Source organism: Dendronephthya gigantea, unplaced genomic scaffold, assembly GCF_004324835.1.
Source record: "Dendronephthya gigantea isolate DGI-Jeju-01 unplaced genomic scaffold, DenGig_1.0 000191F, whole genome shotgun sequence".
NCBI classification, from domain to species: Eukaryota; Metazoa; Cnidaria; class Anthozoa; order Malacalcyonacea; family Nephtheidae; genus Dendronephthya; species Dendronephthya gigantea.
This window is the reverse complement of record NW_021163201.1, coordinates 90,681-118,588: the sequence shown is the minus strand read 5'-3', so window position 1 is coordinate 118,588 and position 27,908 is coordinate 90,681. Positions and strand designations below refer to the sequence as shown.

The 27,908-nt window shown below is 36.4% G+C and overlaps 4 protein-coding genes and 1 pseudogene across 5 annotated transcripts; 2 read left to right on the top strand and 3 right to left on the bottom strand.

The window, feature by feature from the left end:
- Window positions 1–273: 273 nt before the first annotated feature.
- LOC114538953 lies at window positions 274–18,109 on the bottom strand. 2 transcript variants are annotated; one of them, XM_028559792.1, is made up of 17 exons: window positions 17,745–18,109; window positions 8,412–8,577; window positions 8,057–8,151; window positions 7,367–7,782; window positions 6,692–7,151; window positions 6,051–6,295; window positions 5,714–5,878; window positions 4,956–5,235; window positions 3,884–4,155; window positions 3,215–3,654; window positions 2,774–2,942; window positions 2,427–2,613; window positions 2,275–2,310; window positions 1,982–2,054; window positions 1,780–1,829; window positions 1,412–1,672; window positions 274–879 (listed from the first exon to the last, which is right to left on the bottom strand). In XM_028559792.1, exons 2-17 carry the CDS (start codon window positions 8,468–8,470, stop codon window positions 803–805), a joined length of 3,285 nt encoding a protein of 1,094 aa, XP_028415593.1. In that variant the 5' UTR covers window positions 8,471–8,577; window positions 17,745–18,109; the 3' UTR covers window positions 274–802. The 2 variants fall into 2 exon arrangements, with proteins under 2 accessions (XP_028415593.1, XP_028415592.1); XM_028559791.1 differs by lacking the exon at window positions 17,745–18,109 and adding an exon at window positions 11,200–11,342.
- LOC114538950 lies at window positions 13,921–15,030 on the bottom strand (annotated as a pseudogene).
- On the top strand, window positions 16,450–27,692 carry LOC114538957 (RIB43A-like with coiled-coils protein 2). Its single transcript, XM_028559795.1, has 6 exons — window positions 16,450–16,632; window positions 25,759–25,840; window positions 26,118–26,400; window positions 26,538–26,946; window positions 27,045–27,211; window positions 27,340–27,692. The coding sequence occupies exons 1-6, from the start codon at window positions 16,516–16,518 to the stop codon at window positions 27,419–27,421; spliced, it is 1,140 nt and encodes a 379-aa protein (XP_028415596.1). The 5' UTR covers window positions 16,450–16,515; the 3' UTR covers window positions 27,422–27,692.
- LOC114538954 lies at window positions 18,199–23,363 on the top strand. The gene is made up of 4 exons (XM_028559793.1): window positions 18,199–18,995; window positions 19,579–19,926; window positions 20,574–21,428; window positions 21,782–23,363. Exons 1-4 carry the CDS (start codon window positions 18,537–18,539, stop codon window positions 22,895–22,897), a joined length of 2,778 nt encoding a protein of 925 aa, XP_028415594.1. The 5' UTR covers window positions 18,199–18,536; the 3' UTR covers window positions 22,898–23,363.
- Window positions 23,444–25,246, bottom strand: LOC114538955 (ATP-dependent DNA helicase RecQ-like). Its single transcript, XM_028559794.1, has 2 exons — window positions 24,576–25,246; window positions 23,444–24,427 (listed from the first exon to the last, which is right to left on the bottom strand). Exons 1-2 carry the CDS (start codon window positions 25,175–25,177, stop codon window positions 23,587–23,589), a joined length of 1,443 nt encoding a protein of 480 aa, XP_028415595.1. The 5' UTR covers window positions 25,178–25,246; the 3' UTR covers window positions 23,444–23,586.
- Window positions 27,693–27,908: the final 216 nt, after the last annotated feature.

Genomic DNA, 27,908 nt, shown 5'->3' with positions numbered 1-27,908 from the left:
AAATATTTTACTTGCGTTGTTTTAGTTCGCTGCAATCCTGGGTACGAAGTTGCATGTGAACGTCTCTTTAGGCTATATACAGCACATGTAACAGTTGACGTGACAGTGGAATGTTGTTTTATGAGATCATCAAAAGAACTGCATGGTTAGTTCACATTTTGAAATTCAGTTTGCATGTCTGCACCGCTCTTGCCTAAAAGTATCATGAAGCCTCATCACAGTTGCAAACTACAAGCAACGAAACTAGAAGCAAAAACCAAATACTGACCAGTGTAAAAAATTTAATCTTGGATCAATAAAACAAGCGTACAGTCCATGCAAATGAATCAAGTGCTTATGATATAGGTCTATAAAGGTATATGACAATATTTCTACCCTCTTCTATCCACCAATGCGAATATGAGATATATTCTTTGAACATACTTACAAATTTATACATTATTACACATTGCATGAACACATTGCATTTATACTCAAAGTATATCTATACATCGTTGGTCCATACTCCATAATACCATGCATCAATCAAATGACGAATAACTATAGCCAGTCGTTAGTGAACATCGGTGTAGATAAACGGTTCACAATCAAATCCAGGAATGGTGCAAAGTATAGAAATTCATTATATATATATAATAATTATTACATTAAAAATCAATGCGCAAATTCTATTCTAGTAAATGGTGTGATATTATTATATACACCACAAAAGTGGCAACTTAAATGCGGTATTACATCTACAAGACTATAATAAAATGAAATTATGAAAACTATGAAACTGTTGCCAAGGACGAGCAAACCGTTAGTGACAGCTATTCCACAATGCTTTTAGTTTCCATCCAGAATTTTTAGGCAAATGGTAGACGCCTGTTTTGGTTGCTGAAAATAATAAACGTAAAGCTGTATGAAATAGTAAACGTATGTGATGCCCATTCACATATCAATTAATATAAACTTTATCATAGGCATGAAGGCTCTTTCAGCTTTTCACATATGCATGCATGCTTTGTGCATGCATGTTGTTCCAGTGGTTTTATGTTGCATGTCATGTAATGCTTATATGTATGCTAGGAGTTACTATCGCATGCAAGCAATCTAATTTTGGCCAGGTTAGACGGCACAATTTTTCCCCATATTCGTCAGCGAGTCGGCAAAACGTGGAACCAGAACGAATTTTTAATCTTACCACAGGAACAGAGAATTATAAGGTGAATACTGCAGCTCCAAGTAATAATTGTATGGCTACGCTTTATGTTGGAGATTTCTCTTTACAAACAATCTAAAACGGCTGTAATCAAGAGCCAAGAGACTCGAACGAAATTCAAGCATTTTTCCCTTTTTCTAGCCTTTTTTACGCCAGAGTTCTATTCTTATATTTCAACACATATGTATACAAACACATTTTTCGTACCTCCCCACTTTTCACCATCTCGAATAATTTTCTGTTTATCAGTTGCAGGTTCACTTTCATCATTATCACTATCTTTAATTTCAACAACTGCACAGTCGGATAGTGTGCTCTTCGATTGTTCCCACTGGTCATGCGATATTGAATACCATTTGCCCTTGTTTGGAATATACTTCATGTAACTAATCATGTTGTTACCAACACCATACACCATTTTATTGGCGTGATCAATACCAATGATACTGATGACCTGCACATCCACAGCTAAAATTAACAAGTTAACGTGTTACACATCTCTTTGTCGGTCATTTCTTCTGAGTCATTACAGCAAGCCAACAAATATTGTTGGAATGATAAAGGACACACAATACCTCGCCAGGTTCCACCCTTATCACCTGTCCAAAAGCAGCTTGGTCTGTTTCTAAAAGGAACAAAAAAATAATAGTACCAATCTAAGAGTGTTGTGTAACAGGGCCAAATCAGTATAAGGCATGAAACTTCCTAAGTTATCTTAAGATCAGATATTTTCAAATTATTTTTCGAAATATATAATTGTAAAATGAACGTTTATACCTTTGTGACGAGACCGAGCAAATGTAAATAGCTGAACTTGAGTTATCAACTAAAAAACCTCGTCGGTAAAATTCTAAAAAAATTCAAACACATTTTAGATGCATACCAAGTTGAATAATAATTTATATGGCGGATGCATGTTTTGTGGAACCAAGTATCTAAAGTCAAGCTTAAGAACACTACGGTTTTCATGCTCCAAATTCACTAAAAACAGTAGAAAATGAGGCATCTGAACTGATGAGAGTTCAGAGGAAATACACTATATCGCTTGAGATTCAGTATTGTTATCTTACCAGTAACCGCATTTGCAGGGGTTGGAATAGGCTGCTCTGTAAACATAAAACGTACACTGTTTAGAGTTGGAACATCATGAACTAGGCCATCCTTCGCTGGAAACATTCTAATATTTTGGCCGTGTAATAAATCTTTATAATAGAAAAATTACCTGGAACTTTAAATTGAACAGACATTGGCACCAGGGGCTCATAATAACTTTTCCCCTTGTTGTTCTGATACGTGAGAGAAACTGGTGTCACAGCATAATTCGTACCACTTTTCTTCAATGTTTTTTCAGAATCCAATGATACAGAAAAAGATACAGTTGGACGTTCTCCAAATTCTAACTTGCTCAACTAGAAAATATGCATGATTTAAAATTTCTACATAGTATTCGTGTACGATTGCATTGCTCATCAAACAACGATTTAAAAACCAAGTTGTATTAAACTCTATATATTTGTTGTTATCCCTTATAAAATTAAGATTGATTTTAAGTTCGAGAAAAAAACTTACCGAAAACACGACATTGTTTCCTGACTTGATGATTTTCAACTGATGTTTGTTTTCGTGGACCTGGAGATACTTTGTATAAACTGGTAACATCCATATTACTTGAATTTGATACGCATGTGCGTCTGAGTTGTCTTTATAGGAAATTGTGAAGTTGTATTCCACAACGGAACTAACAATGAAAATGACAGATTTATTATTACTATATTATAGGTAAGCAAATTGATCTTTTATATGGTAAAATGACTGCGCAACACGGCGAAATTTGCAGCTCAAATAGCAATCCAGATTCATCATGCAGATAGCAATAAAAAGAGCACAGTTAACTGTCAAAACAAATTTTAAATTTTACAGTATAGAGTATGAAAGAATTTTTGGTCTAAGTGCATGCAGACGATTTTTCAAAATATCAATTGCTGTGGTTAAAAAACATAAATCCATTACCCTTGAACCAGACTGCCACTAGCATTAGTGTATGATTGGATAAGCAAACTTGGTTGACGACCCAGAGCAATGTTTGTGATGAATGTCATTTGACTGATCCAAATCATCTGCTCGCTTCCCTTTACTCCAACACCAATCTTATAATTAGATCGATTTTTAACGTGTTCATTTTCCTCCAAAACAACTTTGAATTTTAGAGTCACTGTATTATCCTCGTTGGAAGAGAGCGCACTTTCGTCAACAGCCTTATTTGAAATCTGCCCAAGATCGATCTCTCCTCTGTCATAGTATGTTGTGTTTCTGGAAGTGGAATTGAAGGTTGGTTCGGAATTAGAAAAAGCCGGAGCCACTTGAATGTTTGCGCCAACAGATTTAGTTTTAAATGACTCGTCAGGTACAAAACGCATGATGGCTGAACTGTTTGCAACAGGAAGAATAACCTAAAATTTAAAAAGAAATCATTTAACATCACGTATTATGTTCTAAATCCACCAGTCAAGACAGTTTATAGTCTAAATACTAGAACGACTAAATTACCTAAAATTACAGATGGTTTTTCTAATAAAATTACTAAATTGCTTCTAAGTATTTGCTGTATTTTAAAAACAGTAAATTGTACAGTAAATTGCTGTATAGGTAATTGATGAATGAGATGCGCGCTGTACTCACATAGAATTTTCCTTTTAATACCATCTTATTGAGTAAAATGGTGACAGTGATATCCACAGGCTGTCCAATGTTTACGAGTCTGTCAGGAGCGTTTGATGATAAATTAAACGATGGCACACCAGCGATGTAGCCTGGACTGGGTTTGTACGTTCTGACCGGACGATCTTGACCCCCGCTTGTCTGATACTCGATTCGAATCTCAACATTTAAATTAGCCAATGGTGTAACAGTGTTATTGACTTTCGCTATGATTACACCGTTAAAACTTGTTCCTGCAGATGCAAAAAGTTGTAATTTCATTTTATAGAAAATATTGTAATTAATTTTTGAGGTGACCTTCTTCATTTAGATTACTGACGTTATCAGCAATAATTTTTAATGTGGGACTTGCATGTATAAGACAGTCACAAACAGTATTGTTATACAGGTGCTGTGTATTTTAAATGTGATTGGTTCATTCGTAGTCACGTGACTTTGAATAAATGCAATGTTTCCCGCCAGGGAAACAAGCGAAAAATTGTTGCCCGCTTCTTGTCATAACAAAGTAAAGTGTTTTTTTTTTAATGAAATTGTTGTGTAACATGTATATTTTTGTTCATATATAACAAAACACTTAATGTACACTACCTCGGGAAATAGTGAGTTTGGTTTTCCCTCGAGTCTCAATGTTTCAAACATTCAGGCTCTTGGGAAAACAAAATTCACTATTTCCTTCGGGAGCATACATTAAGTGTATAACATTTAGCGTTGACTTCCCGCCCTCCCAAATGACAAAAAGGGAAACGCTCTGGGAACGAGGTTGTGCAAACTAGCCTTGACTAGAATTACTAACCAATCAAATTACCTCGTACATGATCGAAACTAAAACTTTTATCAAACAATTTTTAAAATTAAAATCGTTCAGAAACAAGATTGATATTTCGTAATATACAAAGAGGTGCTATACCCCTTTCTTACCAACCCAAATCTGAGAAAAACATACCATATATGGACCTCAAACGTCTTAACTAATAGGAAACCAGAAAAAATCATTTTGACACCGGATATATAATAAAGACATTTAGATACTAACCTTTTGAAAATGCACCAGATAACGTGTACTTCCGAATTTTTTTTTGAGTTCCTGCTTCAACAGACGCCGGCTGGGCATTAAAACTCGTCAGGCCAGTGATAGTCACAAAATCAAGGGATGGAGAAAAACAAAACAAAATGTTTACATCTTTTGCATTTTCATATGAGCCATTTTCCGAATGCTGGACGCTCCAAGAAAAATCAAGTTGGTCGTCAATATAATAACGGGTGGGATTTGTGTTATTCATCGCTTTGATTTTAGCGTATAAGTATGGTTCACTCTAAAATAGAAAAGAAACAAGGATGTTTCGTCACATATACAACTGCTTTTCTCAGTTGAAGATTGAAGTATCATTAAAATGCAATTAGCAATAGCAATGTGCACTTTATATGTGGACTAATTTATTGCAAAACAGAATAAAGTATTTTATAATATAACATTTATAGTACGCGCGTGCTGATGTAATGAGAATTTGTAATTGAATCGAATTATAATATTTATACAAAAAATTTTTATTGAGGTATATTATAAAAGAAATAGAAAACATTATCGGTGTTTCTATACAGTTATAGAAACACGCGTGGGAGTTTGGGAAAACGAGAAATAATCAATGGGAAAAGGTGCCCGTAGGGCGAGTTTCACTTCCACGTTATTTCGAGTGAGTCCTCCCATTGGCGTCGCCAGCATCAATAAGTAGGGGAGGGGGAATATTCATACTCCTCCACCTATAGTCATAAAAGTAGCTAGTATAGTTGTACCTTTAAGAACGTGAGGGCATCTTGTCCCACCCAGAGCATTTCTTCTCCTGAATGTGCGCCCACACCAACCCAATGTATTGACGAGTTTTCAAGTAAATGATGATCGTATATTCTGACTGAGAATGAAAGTTTGATCGTGTTTACACTTTGATTCATGTTCAATACCTGCAAGATAAAGATCAAAGGTCTTACAAAAAGTCTTATCAGTTTTTGAAGAACTACTTCAAAACGAGGGAATGTTTTAAAGATGAAATGATCATGGTACCTATATATACTCATTTTCTCAAACAAGCTCGTTTTTATCCACTTATGCATGTATCAGCTTACAGATGCTTACCTTGATTTTCCCAAAATCCAAAACAGCTCGACTTGTGATGTTATCCTCTACTGCAGTGTACATCATCGGTGATGGAGCTTGATGTTCTGCTTGTACAGAGCTACTGATGCCATTAATCTTAACATTCTCAATACTCAAGAAACGGAAATCATTCACGATTGTCGTAATTTCAAAAACAAATGTAAAATTGAAGTAAGGCAAAGTTATGTTTACATTGTAATCCAAAGTTGTTTCAGCTCGGACCACTAAAAATATTTAGAAAAATTTGGTCAACACTCGTACCAATAGATAAATGTAATGTAGTTTGGATTATAAATTGCATGCATGATTGATGTTGAAAGGTACTGAGTTATATCTTGATACTTCACAGGGGGTATAATTATAATAATGGTTTTGTGTCAAAATAGCGGTTGTTTTGGTAAAAAATTTACGATGATGTCACAACAGACGTGCATGTTGTGACGTCAGTTAACATGCATATATCAAAAATATGATGACAGGCATTTAAGTCCTTTCGATGAAGTTATTTCTAAAAGTTGCATAAGATATGAAAAAACGGCGAGAAAATCTTAATATTATGACCCCTTTCTTTTTACAAGTAGAAATTAATGCTTTGTTATATGAAAAATAAATAGTTTTACCTCCCTGTTTGGTACGTGCTAGCTTGATTACGGGATACGTTGTGTAGAGTTCGCGGGAATTCTTTGGACCATACGTTACTGCCCCTGCCCCTGACGCTGTTGCATTCATAGTGAAAGCAACTTGGAGCAGCGCCAAAGGCTCCAAAGCTTCCCGAACAGTTGCGCTGAATATAATTTCCATCTTTCCGTTAGATGGCAGAGGATCTGAGATATTAATCTGTACTTTACCATCGGACCAGATAATTCTGCTAGGGCTTTTAACAACACCAGAAATTTCCACTGAATACGTGTCAGAGAGATTAAGGTTTTCAGAAGTAAATTGCACTGTTATTGAGTTCAGTGCTTCTGGAGTGGCACTCGAATTTTGAGCCAGAAAAAGACGATAATTCATTGTGCATCCAGCAGGAAAGAATGTGTTATTCGTCTCAGCTTCAAACGTTATCTCGAGCTTGTCGTATGTCTAAAAGTAGAATTATTTAGTTGATTAAACTCTAAGAGACTATGCAATACATGGGATTTTCCTTTAGACTGGCTCACTGAGTTATTTCGCAGAAAAACCCGGCGGTAAAAATTACACCATAGACCATGCAGTAATACGCAAAGAACCAAGTTGGCGAACATACACTCACATGGCTTCTGGCGCCCAGAGAAAACAATAAATTTTGGGGAACTTACCGTTACACTTCTGCGTGTTCGGTGATGAAGTGATCGGCGCACTCTCACAGCATCATCGTCAGTTGTCACAGTTATACCAACAATAGCCGAAGGTTTATCAATCTGGTTGTCTTCAACGATGTTAAGATCTGCTTCATTTTCAGCCAGAATGGAGAGAGTAATTTGAGAATGATACTGATCAGATAGCTTCTTAGCCAAACTTATAACTCCTGTATCTGCGTTGATATTGAACAAACCATCTTCATTTCCCTTGCTGATAGAATACTTGATTCGACCACAAGGACAATTCTTTTTATCAACACATGTCTCCAAATCTGCATCAAATGCCGAAACTTTGAGGATTTCATCACCAACATTTGCATTTTCCTTTATTTCAGAATCATAATATCTCTCTTTGAATTCTGGTTGACGGTTTCCTACGAAAGATAAATCAGCATTAATTTTGATAACCGAAATTTTTTCGCCTTTGAACAAGTCATGCATGCGTCTTTATGCAATCGAGTGCGCCGTGAAGACAATGCACGTTTTCCTTGAACTTGGCTGGGTATTATCCGTGACCGGTAAATTGAATTAAGTTGCTTTCAGAAATGTTGTGGTAGATACCAAAGGCAAAGTTGTGAATGGCATGCATGTCTATAATGACTTTATATATAGTATATAGAAATTAGAAAAAGAATTAAATTAACTTACGGTATTTAGAGCATGTTTCACCGCTCCAGCAATCACGACAAATACATCCCTTTTGTTGATCACAAGCACCATGTTGACAGTTGATGTGTTTTATCCTGAAAGCATATTTACGAGTCTAATTCACGCACGATTTCATTTGGAGAAGTAAAGTTATAGAAAATTGTTTGATTTGGTATTTGGTGGGCTGGCTCAGTTGCCTTACACCGTTAAAACATGAAATACAAAGCAGAGCGGTAATCATATATAACTGAATTCACCAAAATTCGCATTAATAATTATAGACTACTAAAATGCAGTATCCAGTTTAAATGAAGGCAAAGAAAATACATACCAATATCAAATTCAATATACTTACTCGTTGCAATACATATCGCACTTATCGCAAACTTTATCTGCCGGTGAAATGAAAGCCATGAGCCGTCCATAGAGTCCCCCTCCGACTTCATTTTGACTGGCATAACGACAGTTGCAATCCTCTATGCCACATTTGTACTTACGTTCAAATTTACATTCTTTGCAAGCTGTACAAAAAGAACAATTTGATTTTCAGTATAAGATATACGGATATTGCATAGGACGACCAGAAATGTAATAATGCTGAGTATATCACCGAACACTGCAAAATAATACTGATTCAAACAAGGAATAATTGAGAAAACTCAGAAAAGTAATCAATTATTGGGCCTGAGATAGGATTCACAACTTGCGGAAACGGTGCAATGCTTTGACCAATGACCAGTGAACAATATAAAGCGTGATAAACATTTATATTAAGGTGGTATTGCTGAAATAAATCAATTACAATTTTGTTGCACCACACCCGGTGAGCAATAATTACTATTTACTAGAGGGTTAATGGTCCTAATTCCAAGTGAAAAAGATGAGTTTAAATCCAAGCAAGGAACATTGAAAAGTTGAGAAAAATCAATTATCGATTGATCCCGTACCTGCATGCTAGTACACTGAGTGCGATTAGGGCTACATCAGGAATCTGACGAAAACTCTGATGACTTTGTCAACAGTTTGTTAATTAATTAACAGCCACAAATTTATACTTGCTGCATGCAACGACTGCTGTATCCAATTTAGTAGTAATGTTTTCATGTATCGAAATACAAGTATTAGTGTGGAGGAGCCGAGGAGGAGTAGCGAGATAAACTTTTTTGGAGGCTGGACTGTCGAGTACAACTTAAAACTCAAGATAAACAAGTATGAACTATGAAAACTCAACTTAAAACTCAATATAAAAAGGTTTGTGAAAAATGGCACCACGCTATGTTATAGTTTATTTACTGAAACTAAAAATTGACTCACTTCTTTCTTTGTTCATAGCCTACAGTTTACGATCATTTAAAATATACATTTTGTAATCTCTATAGCTATATCTTCTCTGTAATAATTCTGGTTTATACGTCAATCATGAGAACTAATTTGTCGAGAAAATAAAATATTTATGATGCTGACATGATGTGCTAAAAGACTCCTATGTCTGGCAGCGAGATAATTGCATGCAGTTCGCTTTGCATTATAAAAAGTTGGCACGTCACGTTTCCCACCTGTGCCACTGCATGAGTATATGCATGCATGCATGGGTATATATATATATACGCGTGCGTGGCTTCCTGCATTAACCTCGCGACTGACGCGAGGCAAATTGAAAAACAACAATAAAATCCCTCACTTCGTTAAAATATCTCATCAATTAACTTTGTCACAAGAATGTCTATTTGCTTTCCAACCCTTCTTTTCAATAGCACTCTATAATATTTATTTGCTTTCCAACCGTTCTTTTCAACAACACTCTATTAACTATAGTTTACATTATATACGATTACATCATACTACGTCTTCAATGCCACACATTGTTATAATGTTATTGTATAGCAAAAGCCCCGGTTATCTCGCGCAGGCCGTAGCTCTCGTTTGAACCGAAAACCGAAACGGACAATTTCAGGTCACATCCAAACTCTTCCAACATATAATTTTTCAACATGTTGTACTCCTGTGCGCGTCGAAAGTTGGGGGGGGAAGGTTGTTGCTTGATAAGTGAAATTCAGAAATTTTGAATATCCGAAAATGATTTCTCATCTCGGCCGCTTAAAGTGAAGCGAAAAGAAACATAACTTAATCGAGGAAGGGTAGCGGGACGGAGAAAAACCTAATAATTAAGGTGTGACGTTAAAACGGATGTCACTCTGATTAGTTGAATTTTCTTCTAGAATTTTTTTTGCTCAGTTCATGCAGTTGTTATACATCCAAAATGTGAAGTTGTTTTAAGATGGCACCTTTCAATCGTGTATTTACAGCTGCGCACTAAATATCGAGGAACTATTTGAATACAAATGACGTGATCGAATTTTCACACTCCAACAAGTAACGTTCCGTTTACTTATAGTGGTAAAAGAACTGCTCCGAGATATCGTAGAGGCATATATATGGTTCGATTCCCGGCCTGTCGGAGGACGCGAGGCCAAGGCCCAAGTTGTGTTTTCGCCGTGTTGCCGGTTTTGGTCTTAATAATCATATAAATGTTTATGCTTCATTCTCCCGAAACACCATACATCAACATTTAATTTATGTTCGAATACGCAAAGTGCAAAAACTTTATCAATCTCTATATATCATATAAACGGAGAGCGCTGGCTAAAATGCTGCTTAACCGAAAACCTAATATTTATATACGACATCTGCTAGTAGCTATATGTATATATATATGAGTAGTACTATATTCTCAGTACGTGATAATAATCATAAAGTGAGAATTCATATCTTGAACATTTATATTCAAGTAGGTATCATTTCATTTGACATGAACATATTTATAGATAAATATATAAGTTTGACTTTTTGCTATACGTAATAATTTTTACGATGAGTCCGAGATATCAGCTCAGTCGGACGTCGCTCGGGCATTGCAAAATTTTCTAATATATATAGCATATATTTTAGTTCTCCGATGCGGACTCCGGAGAAACGTTTCAATTCGTTTTAGTTTTTTGATAATCAGAATATATTACAGAAAAAGAAATCGAGTCGGGAGTAAAACATCAAAGGATGGCAAAAGTAGAACGTGTCTACACAAAATGCGCCATGGCAACCAACGAAGGTTTTCGTTGCCGCACTAAATTTATGATTTTACTTACAGGCAAAGTCAATTCCTTTAGATACAAGAATTAACGAAATCAGCAGCAAACCAATGTGACTTGTCATGTTAGAAACAAGAGGCACAAGGCGGATGAATTCCAAAAGTTTAACACTAGCTCAGAATGTATATTGCTCTTGTAAAGCAAAAAAACGATTGGAATAAAACATTTTCCACCTGCTGTAATTATATAAGGCATTAATTGAACAGCACCGACCATATGATTGGTCAAAAATTGGAATTCATAATTCACTGTCAACATGAAGTAGCGGTAAATGGCAGGTCTTAAATGGTTCACGCTGGCAAGAAAAAAAATAATCCGTAAAACTAATGATTTATACTACCAAACATTTTGAGAATCCGCGAAGCATGGAAATTGCACTGAATAGTTCATATAGTTAGGAACATGCATATCTGTATCTAGATATATGAACCTTATATATGATTTTTTAGATCGTCCTTCAGGCTTCACTAGCTATATAGATTTTGTCAGTTTCATCGTAAGGCTACAGAAACTGGTGCGAAAAGCCATTATTTATAAGTAAAAGATCGTCAAAAAATACGGCGCATGCAGAAATTGATGCTAACTATTCTTTTTCAGGGAAATTTTTTCACTAACCAACCGCATTTATACTGACCGACTGCATACTTCATTGCTTCCTCAGAAAAGATTTACTTGTCTATAGTGTGAACAAAGTTACGCTATATAGTTGGACTGTATTAATTATTTACACACTTGTAATATATTGCCAAGGACAAGGTGTGTTGTGAATGTATATTAATATAACATTACAAGTCATTGGATGAAAACTGGGCCAAGATGTTCTATAAAACTTATTTTGTTGTACCGAGTCGCGTGTTAACACGGCAAACAACAACTATAAAGAAAGTAATATACTACAAAACAAATGCATGCGGTATATTCATTATGAACCGCCTCGTTTTCATTACACTAGGGCGATTTAGCACGAGAACGTTTTGACGTGAAAATGGCGAATAAATGGCGTGATGCGCCCAAATATGGACATGCCACGCCATTTACGCGTCGTCTTCGACGTTAACGTATTCATGCTAAATCTCCCTAGTCACTGAATTTATTGGCACGCACGGATAAACCGCGGTACCCAATCTTATCCGGGTATTTATAAAGTGAATGTGCGACTTTTCATATACTCATAAAAAGTACTAAAGATAATAATAAGACTAAAACCACTTGGTCTTTTGGTGTTTATTTTTTATTTCCTCAAAGTACAAAGTACAGTTAGTAAATTCTATGGCACTGCATGGTCCTTCATTTTGTTTCGTAGGTATACCATGCAAATTCCACACTGTTTGTCTGCAATTTAAATCCTAGTTAACTCAGAAAATCGATTCGGTTAAACTGTGGTCCGAAGTAGAAAACAGTTTTGTGACTTTTGTGTCGGCCATTGGCATTGTATAGGCCAACGTATAGTTTGCATGCGCACACTGGACTAATTATTTCTCGTTCTCCCAAACTCCAACGCGTGTTCTAGGCTGTATACATAGAAACACGGAAAATGTTTTCTATTTCTTAAGGATTGCTATACATACCACATATACGTTGTTCCGGAAAATTCGCATGCATACCTTTTTGAGGGTTCATCTCTCATTGTGTCCTAATTTAATAATGTGGTTGCGTTGGCAAATAACATCTTGCAGATGTTATGAAATGTTCTAGAAAAAAATCTGTTTGAACAACTGTAAAAACCTAGTTGTAACTTCAGAGTTATAGCGTTGAGTATAATGAATCGATATTAATCAAAATCACGCTATTGACATTGTATCGAAACTCATCATTGAAAAAGCATTTCCGGCAAGTATAGTATATTTACTCAACCGAAAACGAAAATTATACTATGGTATCCACTCAGTATTTTGACCAAGCTTTAGCTGTTGTTATAACACATAAATCAAAATAACAACGTGAATTTAAAACATCGACATCAGGTAATCGAATTTTTGGTTCGGATTTGTATACTGCATGATGAAAAGAAACCGTATAGTTTAGGTCTAACAAGTATTATCAGTTGAAATTATTAATACAAAATCAAAGAATTTTATCAATATAATGCATATAGAAACGCTGGAATATCAGTCATTCCAATATTCACTTAGCGGTGTTCTAGATTTCTAGTTCAAAATTGGGCGGAGACTGAGTGACAAACATACAAACAAGTATTCGGTTGTTAAAATGCAGAAATGCAGCAATAGGTGCGGCCAAATATGAACTTATATTGGCTTTGTCATTCCGACTGATCATCATCGCTGACTCAAATTCACAATTTAGTTCTCAGTTGAATGAAACCGGAAACAATTTTAACCGTTCAACAATCTTTCCCTCCATTACTCATGTACTGGGTGAAACTAAAAAAAACGCAACGCTTAAATATTCATGAATGTTCGACCTTTGTTATCGTGAAGATTTAGTGGTTTCGTTTTTTTATATACACCCAGTATATACCAATTATTTTCAGACAGCTAGTGTATATGAGAATAGTTAATTAATATAAATAAGAGTATACTGGGGTTATCAGCTCTATAAGTTAAACAATGGGATGTGTCACGTTCGTTATAAAATGTCATCAAAATTCAAACACTATACAGACAAGGTACATTTACCCAGCGCGGAGTTAGGATAAAACTGTTTTTAAAACATCTTTCTCTTCAGAATTAAATCTATCTGGAAAGGTGATATCAAATGTTAAAAAGAGGTCGCCAACTCCACCGTGTTCAGGACGTGGTAATCCTTCTCCTTGAAACGTTTTGGTGAACTTTGGTTTGATAACTCTTCCCCCAGAACAGAAATGAAGCTTTCTTCCCCCGATAAAGTAGGTATTTCATAGGTCGTATCTCCTATTAAAGCCTGGCGTAAATTTATCTTGATTGTATATATGAGATTATTGTCTAAATCTCGCTGGTAAAACTCGTGCGGTTGATCTTTTAGGATGAACACAATATCTGCTGGTATCACTCCTTTTCTCTCGTCTCCTTCTTCTGGAAACGTAATCGTGGTTCCCTCTTTCGACCCAGGTTTTACATCAATTTCTAAAATCTTTTCTACTTTTCTTGATGTAATTTGATCATGGTTTAGCACTAATTTAGTAATTTTCATTTTTTTTGTACATCCCGATTTAATTTCTTCCAAAGTAAGGTGCATGTTTTTATAAATGGGAGGATCTTTTATTCTTTGACGCTTGAGCGGCAACGCTGATTTAGAGGCTGAATCTTCGGTGCTAGCTTTTCGCTTTCCAACCTTCATTCTCAAGTCTATAAGATCATCAATAAGGTCGGTCTTTCTATGACAGGCCTTGGCAAAAACTTCAGTGAATATATTTTTAGCCATATCGTTGTCGATGTTCGATGAAAAGGAAAAGGCTGTACTATAATTCATTGCGGAACGATCAAACTCTTGTCTTCTGAACTCATTGCTTAGCACAAGGTATGCTTCGGTTATTTCGTTAAATTTAATTGCTGCTCCAGGATGGCTGTTTCTATCAGGATGATATTTCAATGCCAATTTACGATACGTCTTCTTGATTTCTTCGACAGATGCTTGCCGTGAAATATTAAGCACCTTATAATAGTCAATAGCCATAATTTAGAGGTATATTCCAAACTAATCTATACAGATATAAATATTTACACTGTTGCTATCAGTGTGACTGCTTCTCTCGGTTTAATGCTGAAACTTACATAAATTTCTTTATGTGGGTACGATTTTGTGTCAATAGAAATATCGAGAAACTTTCCGTATAAGGTATAACTTTCCATATTTGGAAGATGTTGAAACTATTGTCAGACAGCAGGGAAAAGCCAACTTCTTGTGGCAAATTCAAACGGAAATCTAGAAAATTCGAAAGGGAAGTTGTTTGATTAAGCTGCTGTAAATAACACGATTTATATTACGTTAGTATAATCTCATCCGAACAATGAGGAAAAAATACTTAGAAGCTAGGTCTATATTTATAGTCTTAATCAAAGCGTTTAGAGCTTGACGATAATGCTATTATTAAATGGATGAATAGGTTCTTAGGGCTTTCTATGCGAATTGTTCATTCAAAACTCGTCTAACATATTTTTATACTTTTTTCTCTTCATGGAACCTATGGAAGTAATGGAACCTATAGAATATTCAAAATAACGCGGTCTCGAATGATCGAACCAACCACCAAAATTAATTTTAATCAGATAGCTCCGCGATTGTGGTATGCAAGAGATTATAATTTAGTATTAATGCAAGGAACTATTTTGAACTAATACTAAATTAGCCTTGTATCTCAATGAAACAATTTGCTAGCTTCAATCTCCGTTTTCCTTCCGATGCGCTCACACTAGTTATTCTTAATATAATATTCATCGCAAGGTATTCAGTCACTTAAAAAAGACTGTTTGTCTAGTCAGTTAGTTACTGGATGTTCTTTAAATCGGACTTGTACTCTCCATGTTTCGCGCACGAATGTACTTCTGCCCCGCTGACGTATACGTAGTTATGAAGGGCAGTATAATCCTGGCATATTTTTGAAAAAATCGCGTTGGTTGCAACATGCACGTCACACGTGATACATTCTATTGTACTTTTTGTGCGAGGTACGACAATCTGGAGGTACGAGATAATCCGATACTGGAGACTGGGAACGATTTATCATTTTCCTTAAGCCCTGGTCAAACGAGAATGATAGTTGATGAGAGTTGAGAAGCGAGAGTTCGCACGAGAGTTTTCCAAACTCTGGATGCGACGGTCAAACGAGAATGAGAGTTGATGAGAGTTGAGAACGAGAGTTGATTACGGCGCGCGCATTAATTTCGTCATCACTCCACTTCGTTTTGCTATTTTTTTGTTTCTGCCCGTTGTTTTCAGAAAATTTTTTTTTTTGCAAAAAAAAATGCAAACCGCTGGCGGTTTTGCAACTCTCATCAACTCTCATGACCGATCGAACGTGCCCCAACTCTCATGACCGATCGAACGTGCCCCAACTCTCATCCAAATTTGAACCAGTTCAAAGTCGATGAGAGTTGATGAGAGTGCACGAGAGTGTATGAGAGTTCGTGGTCAAACGCAAGCGAGAGTTGCACTCTCATCAACTCTCATCAACTATCATTCTCGTTTGACCAGGGCTTTATTTTACCCTTTTCCCACTGAGCTATGCTATACTATAATTCAGAATTATTATATAGCTCAGTGTATTTTACACGTTATCCAAGTAACCATGACAACTAGTTAAAACATTTTCATAGCAACGACTAATGGTTTCACTACTTCGATTATTGTCCAAGTTTTAAGTTTAAAATTCTCAAAATGTATAAACTTGATTTACCTGTGGATATGAAAGAAACTGCTGCAATTCAAAGAAGGCGAAATGCTGAACTTCAACGACAAAGCCGAATATTTAATGCCCGTGTTCGCACAATTGGGGTAAGGCCGTAAGGATTTACAAAAGGATAAACGAGAGCTTCTTTTTAATAGAAAAGAAAATTAAGAAATTATTAACATTTGTTTGTAAATTTGTGTCTTGTAATGTGGAATTCCTTTTGAATAGTATCGTTGAGAAATACTCGAGATTGAGAAGTATTTTGCATTCTACATTTTGGCATAGATTTGAATTGTATCGAGTTAAAAAATATGCAACTAATTATTATATCATTTTATGTTTATAATAGTAATCTCATCGTAGAAATACCCATAAAAGATAAATCTACTGTTATTATAGTTTATCTACTTTGAACCATCATCTTCACTATGCATCTTACTCAGCTTAGTTGATTGATTAAATATTGCTATCAGTCTATCTTCATAACTTGAATCTGGATAAATCATACAGCAACGCATATAAAGTAGAAATCTCAACATATTGTGAGAATACCAGTTTAATTTGTGCAGGTACAGCCTTTTTCGGCATCAGTTGTTTGATATATAGTTCGATAGCATTGGGCTATTATATTCAATACCTAAACTCCCCTGACAAAGCTATGGACAGAGACCATCATTAACAAGGGGATAAATTATTAAATAAATAAAAAATAGTGTTTCTGAAGTTGTTATAATAGTCTATTGAAAGGCCTTTTCAGGGGGAGTTAAACACTCCTCACTCTTACGTCATGTAAAATCTCAAATTTTCCTGAAAAAGATTTCAAAAATTATTTCTGTTGGCTTGGTAAAAGTCACAACAATGCATCAACAAAGTGTATTAATGCTACCACAATTTGGTCCATAGTGGGACATATTGACACCCAAAACAATGAAAATGTCAAATACTCATGTATACGCCTGTTCTTCTAGGCTTAACATTGCTCAGTGTATTAACAGTACAATATTTATGTGACCAAATTGACCTGTAGTATGACATTTATGACATATTTGGATTTTCCTTTAAAGCATTTTAAATGTCAAGTGGAATGATCAATCACCATTACTTAACTTTTAGAACCACAGATATAAGCTATAAGAACTCACACTCTTAATACTAATGGGGAAACTGTTTACAAATGAAAAACACCAAAAATACCACAATCATTTTTGCACTTTACCTGTTTACCATAATTTAATTAGGCTTTCTGGCTCATAGTTTTCTCTCACCACTGACCACTCCATTGTAGAATTCACCAACTTTACCCAGTTCATCATATACACAGAAGACTTCAACTATTATTTCTTGAAATTATTTTCATTCATAGTTTTACTTTCCATGCCATGAATGTCGGCTGCCAGGTGTTCTATGCACCGTAATAGATTGACTTTTCTTTGTTTCCGAAAGAAAGTATGAAATCCGATCGGATATTGGCTTGTTTTTTCCCGATGAATCTACCGATATACCGTCATTTTCGTCCGAAAAATAATTTTAAAGGTCAAATGATTGAAATTTTTCAACTTCGCCAGCCAGCCATGTTGAAAATATTTAGCACGTTGCCGTTGTAAGTCAGAAATTCATTGTTTGTATCCGGGACCCAACCTCGTACCCAGGGTCTTTTCTCTTTGCTCACTCTCTGTGCTCACTCTGGGGGAGCACCCGCTGAGAAAAGACCCTGGTATCGGCTGGTCACGTGTCTCCCAGAATCTGGGAGGTAACAAAAATAATAACTAAGGGTAGGGTAGCTGAGTATTATGTTTTATGCGCGATGAGTTTTGCTGCGAAAATGCCGAGGAGTGAGAAATCATATTTAGCCTGTACGATATGAAAAGCTATGAGCGATCAAATATTACGGAAATAAATACCGCAAGAAGTGTTGACAGTCTATTTATCTCAAACCATATCAAGTAACATATCAAATTACAATCGAGGAACATGTGCTTCAGTCTCAAAGCTCATTTTACTGTCCGGAATGGCTTCGAAGGAAACACCTGTAAAAGCGTATCGAGCTTTTAATCCTTCCACAAATTCTTCTTCTTGTCGACTATGCAGAACTGTTGGCGATCCCAATCACCGCAAGAACTTATTCAAGCCTGCGAATCGAGCTTTGCTGAGAATTGCCGAGAAAATTTGCGGTCATTCCATTGTTTACGACGCGAATTTACCGCATCTTTTATGTCGACCATGCGAACGCAGGCTTAAAAATACTATAGCCTTTCAGCAGATAATTGTGGAGACCGAGCAGTCATTTCGCCAGTCCTATCAGACCCGTTTCAAACGCTGTACCGATGTTTCTCCGTCTATTTCCCAACCGCCAAGATCACGCCAAGCAACATCAACTGCGGCGCCTTTAGCGAGGCATTCAGCAAGAACTTCGTTGTCGTTTGATTCTTGTCACGATCAAGAGTCCAGTGTGAATTATGATATAGAAGTGAGTACGCAATACTCTTTTTTCTTTCGGACAGTTGTAAATGTAAATGGCAAGTTTTGAATATAACTATGCGAATTCCCGCAAACAATGCAAAATTTTGAAAGAAACATTATTATGCAAAAATATGTAAATTCACTTTGTGTAAACAAATATACATCAAGGGCCGGTTGTTCGAAAGGGGTTTAGCTTAAGCGATAGATAAGTTCAAAACGGAAAACAAAATTACCTATTTATTGAACAACTGAGCTGAAATATTTCGATATAAGTTGTTTAATTTTCCATGGAGGAACATATTCAATACATAAGATGTAGTTTCAGTCACAAGATGTATGAGAGTATTTTTACCTTTGGCTTATCTACCTAAACTTTGGGTTATCTACCGTTTAAGCTAAACACCTTTCGCACAACAGGCATCTGCTATCAATTTGCCATCATACTTCAGATTCCTTCCCTTCATTGGGCTTCATATTAAAATAAATATCCCATACAGCGACCAAAAACAAATGATGATTGAAAATGTGTAAATGAAATCTTCATGTTTCAGTATACTACAGTTTCATATACCGCCTCAAATCTGTTGTAGAATGTAAATCCTTTGCAAGCTGGTTACAATGAGCAACTTAAGATTGCCAACAATGAATTGGTAAATATTGCTAGAAGAGATGAACCATCTGTGCTAAGAGATCGGTCCTATGCAGGTTTGTCCCAGGAAACGTGGATGGTTGAAGTTATAAAAGAACTTTCCACTAGATGCCCCACAGTTGCAGATATCTTATCAAGCTTGCTCGATTGTTCGATGGAGAACCTTGGCAAGAAGTTATCTCCCATTTGCCTGATTTATAGCATCATCATGTTTATGAGATGTCATGAGCTGAGCAGAATTCAGAGAATTAACACTGTCATTCTGACTGATGGAAAGGCATCAACAAATGTAGGTTCATATAGCATGCTTTTTGAAATATTATATACTGTTGCAGCCAAAAGTGAATAGTCTCCAAAAGGTTTAAGGAGAAAACTGTATTGTGATAGACAATAAGTATAAAGTACAGTGGTAATAGCTCCTCAATATGTTAGTGCCAAATTATTTCACATGCTTTACCACATTACTTGTGGAAGGGCTGATCCAGATCCACCTAAATATGACTTACGTGGAATTTAACATGTTTTACTGGTTTAACTTGTTTGTTCCTTGTATCTCATTTGCGGCAAAAGTACAAAGCTTCCTGTGCATTTTTCTGTAAATTGTTCAGTGTTACATAAATTAGAGGGTACAGAAAAATACATAGTCTCTATCTTCTAAGTATCAAAACAAAGAAGGGGTAATAATATTTTAAATGATTGAACTCATCATATAAAATGAACTCTTCACTCTATCATTGTGTTCAATATAAAAAAAACAATAGTGGAACGCTTAACACTTTACAGCAACATCACTAAAGTGGAAAGGGTTTTGTATTCTTACTGTGTATTTCTGTAAATATGCACTGTAATCATACTAAACTATACACTAACTACTAAAACCAACACAAGTTATCATTATGACTGTCATACTAAATCTATTTAATTTATCATTTATAGTTGCTTGAGCGACTAAACAAGTATGGCATATGTCTCAGCCCTTCTAAAAAGTATGTTGTCCTTGATGACATTGGCAAACACTTTTTGGATCATGCAGTGGAGTTGGTGAAGGCTGGGAAGAAGTTTGTCTTCGTTGTCGACAACATAGATTGGGAGGAGAAGGTGCATGATATGCGAGAAATTCATCAAAATAAGAGTGTCCATGCTGTTGCTACCAGCATGGTATTCACCCGAGTTTCAAGTGACCACCTACCTGATGATGGCCCTCAGAAGGATATAAAAACTTGCAACTTCCGAGAAATAGTTGACATGAAGGATGAAGAGCTAAAGGAGATTCACTATCGTTACAAGATATTGGTAGCACGAGTCTTAATCAAGATGTTTCCAGAATTCAGCAGAATTAAATCATACATATCTCAGGAGCTTCTACTCACTCATGAACATTCTGATACAGCATCTTGTAAGTCAGAAATTATTACTATGCCTGTACTAATGAAAGATGAGAAAAAGTATAGCGATTGTGTTGATGTTCTTGACCAGCTGGAAGAGTGGACACACGAGATATACAAGGCAAGTGGCAAGTGTCAAGATCATGCAGACCATGCATCTGCTTCCCATCCCTTGATAGAAGTTCCAACACGACCAGATCAACCAAGATCCCACATTCCACCTTCTACTCAAAATTCTGATCCACTTCAAGGAGTAAAAGTTGCTTGCTTTGGCGATGAGTTAACAAGAGTGAGGTTTGCTGGAGCACGTGACCTTTGTTCTGGTTGTCACACAGCGAAGCAGCGACTTGATCATTTATATCCATATCGAATTGTTGGATGGCATACAAAGAGGAGTTTTTTAAAGGTGAGCCTCAATTTTTCCTTTTAGTATAGCCAGAATGTTGGTTAAAGTTGTTTTGTAAATCTGTATATAATAAATCTGTTATGACGATGGTATGCCATGAATTGTCTTTAGGAGCACCAGGGCCTATCAGAGAAGTGTTGGGACCCAGGTAATAAACTGTACCCTGGGCCCCCAGCCTCAGTCTTCCCTCTGAAAAGTCCTGCAAATGACAAAATTACTTAGACTATCCAACCTGCCTATCAGTCCTACAGACTACAGTGTTAGTAACCTCCATCTCAGGGCACTTTTCATATACCATGGGTACAAGGTTTCAGTGTTTGCAAGGTAATTATAACTTGTAATTTTTTTTTTAGTCTGTCTTTAAACGGCTGTACAAAAACTCCAGCAGAGAACATGGCACATTGAGATACTTTCGGGAAGTGCTTAACAGAAGAAATGTGACAGTTGACATCAAGCACTACGAACACTGTGAGCAGTTCTTCATGAGTGTTGGTCACTGTTATCTGATTGAAGCACTGCTTCAGTTCTTCAAGATGGAAGATATTAAAGGGTTGCCAAAAGAGAACGATCCTTTTCTCCATCACAATGAAAGTGATGAAGAAAAGAAGGCCCATGTTTTAGAAGTACTGGACAAGTTTGTTCAACAGTTTCTTTGTCCAACTGATGTTGATGACAGTACTGACTCTTTAGATGATGACAGCACTACCTCAGATGGTGTATTTAATTATGCACTCAACCTATTGAAGTCATTTATGGTTCTTCTGGATTGCAAGGATGCTGTAGCTTCTGGAAATGGTGAGCATTTGGCCACAATCCAGAAACAGATGTTATTCTATTTCTCATCTGTTTCTGGATATAATGTTTATGCCATTGAGATGCTTATATTTACCATCCAGAATGAAATATTGTTATCACCTCGAGAAGCACATCAGTGTAAGTGGGCAGCTTTGGCTAACTGGAGCGGAGGTAAAGACAAAAACATAGAGATTGATTTATTACAGGAAAACCGGAATGCAGATCTCAAAGGGCTTATTCGGATGATGGGGGCCAACAAGACAGAGAAAGCCATTGGGAGGATGAGTAAAGCTGCTGGAGGGGTACGTAAGATCGTTGATGTGTTCGACGAACAGGCATCCATTAGACGTAAATCTTCAGCCCATTCCCATCGGTCATCGTCTGAAGATGAGAATAAAATCTCCTCAGATTTGCACAAATTAAAGCCCTTCGCTTTCCTGGGTGGTCGATCTCACTCTTCATTTGTGGGGATTTCTTCAGACCCATTGGAAGATTTAAATGAAGAAGCGTTTTGTGAATGGCTTAAGCGACATCAAAGGAATATTGCATTGCATTTCCCAACAGTTGAAGAAGCACCTACTGTACATGCAGATGCAGAGGATGATGAACAAAGTGAGGATTTCAGTGAACTAATGCACTCGCTATTAATTGATGACGTCACAGATGATATCTAAAACAACACTAAATTGCCATTACCCATATATAGTCTGAAGGAACATTTGCCTGTTCCCTCTACTGTCTTTCTCTACTATTTCTGAATGTTTTCACTTGTTTACGTTGAATAACCTTGAACATCAATTCCAAATTGTTAATGTTCAATGTTATCATCAAGTAAGAGTAATTGTCTTTGTACAAGTTATTGTCTTTCCCAGCAAAGCTCACTTTGAAGAGAATTTATTGATTTAAAGTGAGACTGGTGGTAAAGATAAAATCATATAACAGAAAGTCCACATGAGTTCTCCTGTCCCCAATCTGGTGCAGCAAAATTGCTACAAAAATTATACTAAAGTCAAATTTTAATGTATATGTGTGCATTCTGTAAATGATTTATGTAAATATCTGTAAATAATGTTTAAAAGTTCATTTGGGAATCATGTAAATTTTTGTATATATAATAAGAGATTAAAAATTTTCCTATGTGACAAAAAAGGAAACCAACAAGATAATTCACACAGTAACATTACTGCTTTATATAGTATTTATCAAATTGGCATGTTTATTTAAATTTTGTGCAATGATGATTTCTCCCCAAAACATTTTAAATTTATATGTTATGTATATTCCCTCTAACTTTAACAAATGAAGTTATTAACTAAACTTATCCATATATATTGACTGGTGCATAACATATTTTCTTTCTATATCAGTTAATACAACTTGAGCAATTACATTTCAACTCACAAACACTACAGCAAATGTGCTTAGGATAAACAGGTGTTATGTTATATGGTTCAGTGTCCAGTGAAGTGAGCAAGATATTTCTAAGGCAATCGCACTTGCTTTGGCACAATGTCCTAATAGCATCTTGCATCCCTGGCTTATTTCTTGCAATGTCATGATTATTGTAGTGAAGCACTGCAGTTGCAGGTTGCCCATCTCTTCCAGCCCTGCCAGTTTCCTGAAAATATGCCTGGATGGTACGTGGCGGGGTAAGATGCACAACACTTCGTATACATTTAATATCGACTCCCATCCCAAGAGCAACTGTGGCAAATACCACCCTTACAGTACTTTCAGGAGAACACAATTGCTTAAGAACTTCATCTTTCATTTCCTGTGTTTGTGGTGAATGAAATTGAGCAAACAGTCTGTTCTCTGGCACTGGTGCTGATCCTTTTGGAAAATACTGACTGCTTCCCAAAACAGACTCAAACAATTTGTAAGCAAACCCACACCACTTCAATGGGATGTATATAATTGTCAAAGGATAGTTTTTCTGTGCCTTCAACAAGTCCTGTGCAATTGGAGTAAGAATGTTTATTATTGAGTCCACATCTGGTTGACCTCTGAAATGTTTTTTGTAGGTAATGTTTCTCCGGTCAGGATTACCAATGACTTCGGTACATTCTTTAAGGCCCAATGATTTTTTAATAGATTCTCTATCACTTTTACTCGCTGTAGCAGTCATGGCAACAACTGGTACACTTGAAAACGTTGCACATAACACAGACAAATTGCCATAATCGACTCTGAAATGTTGACCCCTGAAATGACAGATGTAATTTTTAATAGTAAGCACAGCACTATGTACTGGTTGATTGATTTGCTCCACATATTATATCACATTTACTTGCATAAGGATTATTCTCATTTATAATAGTTTTCACACAAATTATAAAAGTTTAACTTTACCACTGTAAAATGCAATGGGCTTCATCCACAACAATGGCGCAGACGTTTTCCTGGTAAGGTTTGCTCTGCATCAACTTTCTTCCATAAGGACAAGAAACCAACGCTTCAGGGTGTGCGAACACAATATTATAGTGTCCGATTTCAAGTTTGGCTTTGTCGCTGAGACGAAAATCACAGACAAGTTCAGATTCTATGTCGTCTTCCTCAACACACTCTGATGAATTGGTTACATCGAGAGCAGACGCCCGAATTCCACTCAAGTCTAGCCGCAAAATCTGGTTTTCTATCAGCGCGTTTAAAGGTGATACAACAACAATAATTGATGTTATGTTTGCTGTGCTTTTTGGGACACCTTTCTTCTTCGCATACAGCAAGGCAGGAAGCAAGCAAAAAATCAACGATTTACCGTATCCTGTTGGTAGAACAGCAAGAATATCCGAATTTAAAAAGATCCTTTCTAGGCAAATTACTTGTTTAGGTTTCAAAACAACCTCGCTGTAAAAGCTATTTAACAGAGCGAACTCTAAGCACGAGAGAAAATGCCGACACTTCGAGTTTTTCAACATGGCGACTTGCGGGATAGCCTGCGATCGGGCTCTCATATAGGCAGCCGATATGCCACCCCCCCAAAGGTTGACAATTTTCCTAAGGTCACATGACCAGCCGACACCAGGGTCTTTCCCGCAGTGCATTCCCCCCACTGTGCCCCCAGGAAAGCCTACAAAAGACCCTGGGTACGAGGTTGTCCGGGACCCTGATTGGACAGTTGTAATGCTAATTATTGGCCCAGAGTGATTGCAAACGTTCTGCGGCGTTCAACCTCCTCCCCAGGCCAAAATACATCGCATTATTGGCAATATTTGCCCTCTGATCAAAACTATTTATAACAACATAAGGAAAAAATAGTTATAGATGCCTTTTTATTTATTTAAAATAATACGGTAATACGTATAATACTCATTTTATAGTAAACCAGGGGGTCAAATCCTGGATGATTGGGGGAGGGCAGGGGAGTCTGAAGGTGGTCGATTTGTCTTGGTAATAAAATGAAAAACTCCTAGTAACTGAAACGAATATGACTGTGCGTGGCTTTCTAATCAGTGTCGCGCACAAACATTTTACTTATCCAATATCCAGAAGAATGGGCAAATTATTATTTATGTACATATTTTGCGTTATATAGGTTGATTTAGATGGCTTAAAAAATCAAGCTGCTGAACGAAAGGAAAGGGAGGAGACGGAGAGGCAACGCGAAGAAGCATTTGGTATGTTGTACTCAACGTATTTTACCGAAAGTGCTTTTTAATCAGTGAGTAAAGAAAAGCCTGAGTAGGTTTTTTTTAACACAAATTTACATCCAGACTATTTCAAATCGGCGAAAATGACTTGTTCACGACACTTACAAGGCTATGATATAAAATTGCGCAAATTGCTACCAAGCCAGCACATAAAGTGATCCGCGCAACCGCCTCGCTGCGACAACTGTCTCGATTTCTGGTTGACGAAAAGCTTTGACGTCACACGAAACAATTTATTTTACAGCAAATCAGACAAATCGGAATGACAAGATATGCGTGCTATTAGAGAAGAGGCAAGAGAACGATATACGAGAGCTGAATAAGTCTTTGAACGATTACAGAAAAACATTTCAAAGAAAGGAGGATACGCGCGAATTTGATTTAAATGACCCAGATCAACTGAAGAATGACAAACCAGCTCGTATATCAGATGATGATCCTAGATTAGGTATTTCTAGTTTGCAGAAATTCTCTGGAGAGGACCTTAACAGTAAGGAAAGGAAGCAATTACAGCAAGAACAAGTGAGGTTAGTCTACTATATATACGCAGAATGTATATACTCCACTAAAATAAACGTCATCGAGTGAAACTTCGTATTACTATTATGGATAGTCTTAATTTGGTTTATAGTAGAAAATTTTCATGTTAAATCCTTATTGTCAGGGAATGGTGCAAACAGCAAATGAACGAAAGAAGTCAAGAGGAGGCAAATAATTCACAAGCTAACAGACTTTATGATTTGAAAGCAAGAGAGTTGGATCAGAGAGCTGTTGAACTTGCTGAATCCGAACGGCAGTGCAGAGAAGCAATCAATCTCGCAACTGCAAAATACAATGCCGCGTTGGCCAGGGAAACGAAGGCAAAGAATGAGTTGATTAAAACTCAAGAGCAAGATGATAATTTCACAGAAATGTCAAATCACATCTTTGGAGATATTCTGACGGAGAATCCCGATGTTGCTCAGAGTGCGTTTGGTCCACATCGTGTTATTCCTGATCGATGGAAGGGAATGAGTCCTGCTCAAGTGAATGAAATACGAAAAACACAGCATGATCAGATGTTAGAGAAACAGGTTTGTAAATATGTAGTTTTTTCGTACAAATGTAGAAAATCATGAAATCGACATCTGTGTGTAATAATTTTTTTGTGTTTTTTGTTGTTTTAATTCAGCGTCTCGAGGAGGAAGAAAAACGGAGACAAGAAGAATGGGAAAGATTACAACTTGCTCAAGCCAAAGCAGGAATTTTAGCCGAACGAGAACAAGGGCGCGTGAAGAAACAATTAAACAAGCAACTTATAGATGAGAATACACGACTGGCTTCGGAACAGAGAATCTAGTGAGTATAAATTTGCGAGATATACATATTATACACCATTGCAAACTTAACTATATAAGCTATATACTCAACAGCTTTCTTATGTGAAATTAGTTTATTCACTGTACAAATTGTGTTTCCATTTTCAGCCAAAATCATCTCAACAAAGAAGTATATACCAATCCACCAACAGCTGATTTCTTCATGCAGTTTAACACAAGCAGCAGATGAACGTTATGCATGCAATCTTGTATTCCGAGTTGTATTCCATATGATGATAGTAAATATTTGTCTGATAAATGACAACTTCGTAATTATACTAAAGGTTATTGCATGCAATGGTCTGATATTTCAAATTCTTTATCTTTACGTGTATATGACTTTATTATATCACATTTGTGATCGATCTCTTACATTTTTTTAACAACCTTTTACTCTTGCAAAAGAGTTGTAAAGCAATTAGTTCACCACTTCGGCGTGATAAAAAACATCATCTTACTGGTGATTTCATAATACGTGCAGTATTGAAACTACATACAATTTATGGTTATTTCACACGGGTTAAACTACTCTAGTGCTTCTTGTATCATATATGTTGATCCTGTCACCGGGTAATACCACGCCAATATGGATAGGATATCAGCGCGAAAATGACATCTTAACAGATCAGGCGATACAGCTATAGTGAATTAATTTGCTAACTTACCTAACTGACCAT